The 6,769-nt window shown below is 52.4% G+C and overlaps 1 protein-coding gene across 1 annotated transcript; it reads right to left on the bottom strand.

The window, feature by feature from the left end:
* Window positions 1–5,176: 5,176 nt before the first annotated feature.
* On the bottom strand, window positions 5,177–6,015 carry LOC123093395 (protein TIFY 11b). Its single transcript, XM_044515353.1, has one exon. It carries the CDS (start codon window positions 5,870–5,872, stop codon window positions 5,303–5,305), a length of 570 nt encoding a protein of 189 aa, XP_044371288.1. The 5' UTR covers window positions 5,873–6,015; the 3' UTR covers window positions 5,177–5,302.
* Between the last annotated feature and the right edge of the window lie 754 nt (window positions 6,016–6,769).

Genomic DNA, 6,769 nt, shown 5'->3' with positions numbered 1-6,769 from the left:
AGAACCAGTCTCGCATAAGCATACGCGTAATGTCGGTCTGGGCCGCTTCATCCAACAATACCGCTGAATCAAAGTATGACATGCTGGTAAGCAGTATGACTATTATCACCAACAACTCTTTGTGTTCTACTCGTGCATATAACATCTACGCATAGACCTGGCTCAGATGCCACTGTTGGGGAACGTAGTAGTTTCAAAAAAAAATCCTACGCACACGCAAGATCCATCTAGGCGACGCATAGCAATGAGAGGGGAGAGTGTTGTCTACGTACCCTCGTAGACCATAAGCGGAAGCGTTATGACAACGCGGTTGATGTAGTCGTACGTCTTCACGATCCGACTGATCCTAGCACCGAAGGTACGGCACCTCCGCGATCTGCACACGTTCAGCTCGGTGACGTCCCACGAACTCTAGATCCAGCTGAGGTCGAAGGAGAGTTTCGTCAGCACAACGACATGATGACGGTGATGATGAAGCTACCGGCGCAGGGCTTCGCCTAAGCACTGCAACGATATGACCGAGGAGGAATATGGTGGAGGGGGGCACCGCACACGGCTAAACAATCAACTTGTGTGTCTATGGGGTGCCCCCCTCCTCCGTATATAAAGGAGTGGAGGAGGGGAGGGTCGGCCCTCTCTATGGCGCGCCCTAGGGGAGTCCAACTACCACCGGGAGTAGGATTCCCCCCCCCCTTCCCTAGTTGGAGTAGGAGAGGAAGGAAGGAGGAGAGAGGGAGGAAGGAAAGGGGGGGCGGCCCCCCACCCAATTCGGATTGGGCTTGGGGACGGTACCTCCTTGGTCGCCTCCTCATCTCTCCCACTAAGGCCCAATAAGGCCCATATACTCCCCGAGGGGTTCCGGTAACCTCCCGGTACCGCGGTAAATGCCGGAACTCATCCGGAACCATTCCGATGTCCAAACATAGTCGTCCAATATATCGATCTTTATGTCTCGACCATTTTGAGACTCCACGTCATGTCCGTGATCATATCCGCAACACCGAACTACCTTCGGTGCATCAAAACACATAAACTCATAATACCGATCGTCATCGAACGTTAAGCGTGCGGAGCCTACGGGTTCGAGAACTATGTAGACATGACCAAGACTCACTTCCGGTCAATAACCAATAGCGGAACCTGGATGCTCATATTGGTTCCTACATATTCTATGAAGATCTTTATCGGTCAAACCGCATAACAACATATGTTGTTCCCTTTGTCATCGGTATGTTACTTGCCCGAGATTCGATCGTCGGTATCACTATACCTAGTTCAATCTCATTACCGGCAAGTCTCTTTACTCGTTCCGTAATGCATCATCCCGTAACTAACTCATTAGTCACATTGCTTGCAAGGCTTATAGTGATGTGCATTACCGAGAGGGCCCAGAGATACATCTCCGATACACAGAGTGAAAAATCCTAATCTTGATCTATGTCAACCCAACAAACACCTTCGGAGACACCTGTAGAGCATCTATATAATCACCCAGTTACGTTGTGACGTTTGATAGCACACAAGGTGTTCCTCCGGTATTCGGGAGTTGCATAATCTCATAGTCAAAGGAACATGTATAAGTCATGAAGAAAGTAATAGTAATAAAACTAAACGATCATTATGCCAAGCTAACGGATGGGTCTTGTCCATCACATCATTCTCTAATGATGTGATCCCGTTCATCAAATGACAACACATGTTTATGGTCAGGAAACATAACCATCTTTGATTAACGAGCTAGTCAAGTAGAGGCATACTAGGGACACTCTGTTTGTCTATGTATTCACACATGTACTAAGTTTCCGGTTAATATAATTCTAACATGAATAATAAACATTTATCACGGTATAAGGAAATATAAATAACAACTTTATTATTGCCTCTAGGTCATATTTCCTTCAGTTGAAACATGTGTGTCAGTCAGTCCAGCGTTTGGGACTGGTTTGAGGATCCCAAGTGGGTCAACTGTTTTTGAACAATCAGTGACTAGATCGTCCGCCTTAGTGTAAGTGGGAGGTGAGGGGGCGCTCGACTGTAGACGATCTTACATTTAACCCTCTTATTGTGCATTATTTACAACCACATTAGCGACTGAAGGTTGGCCATATTGATGAGTGCATTTTGCATCACTTTTTAGCTTATGTTTTGCGTTGCAGTAATAAAAATTCTGTATTTTATTGCTTTTCGAGCTTTTTTTTGCTAGGATTCCAAATAATTAAGAGATTTTAAGCATCGATAATAAAACCCCTGTTATTGGTGGAAATCTAATGCTAACTGACATCATAAAAACATTTCATAAGAAGAGACGGCGAAGTGAAAGAGAAAATCAGTTGCATGAAGCTATTAAGGAGTGAAGAATACCTATGCACTATGTTCTGGTTCACTGATAAAAATGTTATGCTATAGATCGGTCCACTTGGATACCTCGGAGGAGTCGCCTAGTTCGACGGATTTTCCCGAAGAAATTCTTGTGGCTTTCCCCCCCAAAAAAAAGAAATTCTCGTGGCTGGGAGGTACAACCTAGTTGCGGAAAACGTCACTCTACAACAACTCTCCTTCGTCCACTTCCTTTGCGTGCATTGGTGAGATGATCGTGACTTGTAAGCCCATAATGATCTTCTGATGGTCGTGTGTGTATATTTTGTTGTTGCGTAGCACGTTCTTATTTAGACGTGAGTACAACGACCATTTCTTCGACGGGGGCAATTGAAATGTGGTCAAAGTACTCGAGGGCGGCGATGAGGCTGGCACGGGCAATGGCGGATTCAACCTTAAGACGTGCAGGGTCCTCGACCCACTCCGAGAACTCCCACAGACCCTCTCCTAGAAATCTCTCTCTACGCAGTCCATTTCGGTCTTTTCAGAGAAAGGTTCGTGGTGAGGGTACGGTCACACCGACATTGTAATGGGGGGGAGAGGGTGACAGCCAACGAAGGGGCGATGTGGGGTGAGTTTGCGGCAACTGAGATGGAGGAAGAGGATGAATGTGGTGGCGCCGACGAAGGAGGGCGAGGGGGGTTATATACCCTGGAATGAGCACGCTCCATGAAGGTGAGATTTGTCGCGTTGGGGGTGGGAAACGGGTGTGAAACGTGACAGCGTCCATTAATTGCTACTCTTCTCTGTGGATGTGCGGCTACGACATTGGCAGGGGCGGAAACGGCGGCCGTACGGATGACGGCGCCATTGATCGGGATGCGCACGGGAGGAAGAGGCCCTGCTGAAACTTCCCTATCGTGTGAGCAGTTGCGGGGAACACGGCGTAAATTGCTAGGGTTTTAAAAATCCATGAGTGGTGGAGGGGGGGTTGAAACATGTGTCAACCGAAAGAAAACACGTGCTAGTGGATGGAGTTTGTTTCTGGTGACGGGGTGTTGGATTCTTGGACGAAAGGGAAAGCACACTGCACCTCGCACATGCTCCTCCTATAGTCTCTTTACCTGCAGTTCAACTGGGCAGTTCGGTTGGTACAGGTGTGCTATCTTTCTACCCCCACTCCTACTGCTCTCCTGGACAGAGGAGTTTCACCAAAGCAGCCATCGTGCAGCCTGAGCAGAAGGCGCACACGTTGTCTCCGAGACCTTTGCGTCGCGGACTAGTTGCAGCCGGCGGTTTAGGTCTTGGTTTTGTCTCTCGATCGGTGCGGTGTCTTTTCATTCTCCCGCTGCTTGGTCTAATGGAGACGGGGCAGACGGCACCGGGCGACGCTGAATTCTGGTGGCGGCCACGCGTAGTCCGCACCTGTGCTCCGCGGAAACAAAGTGGAACTTGGGAGCGCGCTTCCTTCCTTCCTTCCTTCCGCCGCGGACGAACCGAACCGACCACGCTCCCCTCCCTGTCCCGGAAGCCCTTTTGAAACCGTGATCCAGCTCGATGCTTCTTTTCTTTTCAGGGGGAGAATCTTGTCAGATTATAGTACTATAGCTAGCTCTCTAGCTAGGCCCGGGGCGGTCGGTCTTTGACTTGTTGTGTCGCACACAAACATGCCGGAATGCTTTGCTGCCTCAAAGATTTGCGCCGAGATCTGTACATCATTAGCACGGGGCAACGTGCTTTGAAAGGCCAGCATGCCTAGCTAACTAGTTTGACGTTTTTAAGCTGCTGCTAGCACGATCATGGCCGGCCTATTCTGACCCTTTTTTCCGGCGGTGCTATTAGTAGTAGCTTTCGTTTGTTTTCCTGCCTAAGCGGGCAGACAGACCCAGCAGCACTAGTTTACTCACCCACGACGGGAAAACAAAAGGTTCCCTCAGATCCGTGGTGGTGCAAACGAACTAAAAACGTGGCGGAATCGTCGTCCGGAAAGGCGAAAAAAAGGAGCTTTTCATTCAAGTACAAGCAACCGGTTCCTTCCTCCCCGTTCCCATCCCACGCGCCGTGCCAAGCACGTTGCGGCGACGCCCGGGGGACAGACCGAATCGGCCGGGCACGCACGCCCTGCGCCGATGAGAAAAGCACCTCCAGCCCCAGATGCAAGCCACGGGAGAGGAGCACGTTGAGACGAGCATCCATGGATGCCGCCCATCCACACTCTTCCGTTGCCCATGTCACGCGGTTTCACGAGGCCGGCGACCAACCACAGGCCAACAGGTGGCGCCACCACGTTGGAGGAGGGGAGGAAGCCACGGGGCTTCCGAGGGTCGTCGTCGTCTTCGCCGCCGTCGCCGTCGCCGCGTGTGTGTGTGGGTGGTCCGGGTGCGCCAGAGCCGAGAGCGAAGGGCCAACGGACGGACAACCGGGCAGTTGTTTATCTGGAACGCCATGAACGTGCTCCATTTCGTTATTCTAAAAAAAAAAGGCAATGACGCGTACGCACGTCCAAGTCTCCCACCACAACCCCCATCCCCTTTTTGACAAGTTGGGCTCCAACCCTTTTGACCGTTTCTCACCCACCCTTCCCCTCCGCCATGAACTGCTGCTTGCCAATTCGGGGATTGGTTTCTTAATTTTTTTTTTATTTTTTACATTTCGGTTCATGGTAGTATACTACTGAAACTGTATCAGTGGTGACGCCGGAGAAAGAAGAATTGTTGTTTCAAGCTAGTACTACGTACTTGTCTTTATTTCAAGTTATTATTCGGTTCATGAACTCAATCTCTGGGCGACCCATGATGATGAGCCGCGCAGAGATCAAAAGAATTTGTCAACCAATCAATCAAACAAAAAGGGCTTACTATGATCTCAATCTTCCTTCCTTCTTTCTTTCCCTACTCGAATTTTTACGCAAAGAATACATTTAAAAGTGCTCTACAAACGATCTCTTGAAGCGGGCAAGCCGTCTTGCTCCGTCCGTCCGTGCAGATCAGAGGGCGAAGGCGCCGTCGGTGCTGGCCAGCCCGAGCCACGAGGAGGACGACGCCGACGCCGACGCCGACTTCTCCTCCGAGTCCTTGATGGCCGCGGCGGCCGGCGCCGGGCGGGCGTAGGGCGCGCGCGCGCCGAGGCGGTCCTTGCGCTTCTCGAAGAACCTCTGCAGCGACGCCTTGCGCATGATGGGCAGGTCCGCGAGCGCCGTCTTGTCCGCCGGGAGGAGGGCGGGGGCGGGCACGACAGCCGCGCGCTCGACGCCGGCGGCGGCGGCCATGCGCATCACCTCGGCCGCCTTGTCCGCGGGGAAGTCCTCGAAGACGACCACCCTGCCGCCGTAGAAGATGGTGAGCGGCGTGGCCGTGGCGGGACCCGCCTCCTCAGCGGCCGCCGCGGCCGCGTGCTCCTGGCCGACGTCGGCGCCGGGCATGAGGCTGAGCGTGGTGGCCGGGGGCGCGCGCGGGGCGACGGCGACGGAGGACATCTTCTGCTCCGCCTTGACGTACTGGCTGAGGACGCCGCACGCCAGCGCGAACCTCCTGCTCTTGCTCTCCACCGCTGCCATGGCAACACTTGTTGTCTCGTCTCTTGGCCGGGTGCTGCTGCTTCTCGTTGACGATGATGGATGGTGAAGGTGAAGTTGCGGTGTGGCTGTGGTTACTCTGTGAACGGATGGCTGTGGGGGGTGGGATGTGAGGTACCTTGGGGAGGGGAGGGCGGTTATATAGGGGGGTGGGCGGTCTCAGCGGAAGGGAAGGGAGGGAGAAGCACGCACGCAGAGTCGCATCCTCCATGGCTGGCCTCCCTCTTGGTTTGTTTTTTGAATAAATTAGGCGAGTGAAGGAGACGTGGTGGTGGTGGAGGTGGTGCGGGGCACGAAGAACACGTGAAGATTGAGCAACCCGAGTTTCCTTTGCCCGGGGGGCGTGAACCAGGGACGCGGGTCGTCTGACGTACGGCCCACACACTGACGTGTGGGCCCGGACCCACCCGTCAGCGGCCCAACGGCAGGGGGGCGTACGTCAGGGGATCCGGCTCCGTGAACCAGTGAGCTTGCAGCTGAATGCAAATGAATTTAAAACTACTCCATCCAATTTTAGTGTCAAGAACGCTTTTATATTATGAAACGAAATGAGTACATATAAAGGAAGAGCGGCAACTGTACAGCCAGCTGGTGCCAGAAGAGGGCGCATCATTCGAACGGATGCGCTCGTGCGTGCGCGGTTTGCAAACATATAGCGACTCCTTCAGAATTAAGGGAAAAAAAACTGTGCAAACATGGATATATATGTTTTTTTATGTCTGTTTGCTTTGCTGACAAGTGGGCCCCGTCTGTCATACGGAGAGCATGTGATAGTCGATTCGTCCCATCCACCGCCATGTTGTCGAGCCACTCCTCACGCAAATGGCAGCAGGCGATGGAATGACCTCGAATGAAACGGTGGTGCCCCCGCAAAAAAAA

The sequence above is a fragment of the Triticum aestivum genome, chromosome 4B (genome assembly GCF_018294505.1).
Source record: "Triticum aestivum cultivar Chinese Spring chromosome 4B, IWGSC CS RefSeq v2.1, whole genome shotgun sequence".
NCBI classification, from domain to species: Eukaryota; Viridiplantae; Streptophyta; class Magnoliopsida; order Poales; family Poaceae; genus Triticum; species Triticum aestivum.
The sequence above is the reverse complement of the archived record's forward strand: the minus strand, read 5'-3'. Positions and strand labels throughout refer to the sequence as shown.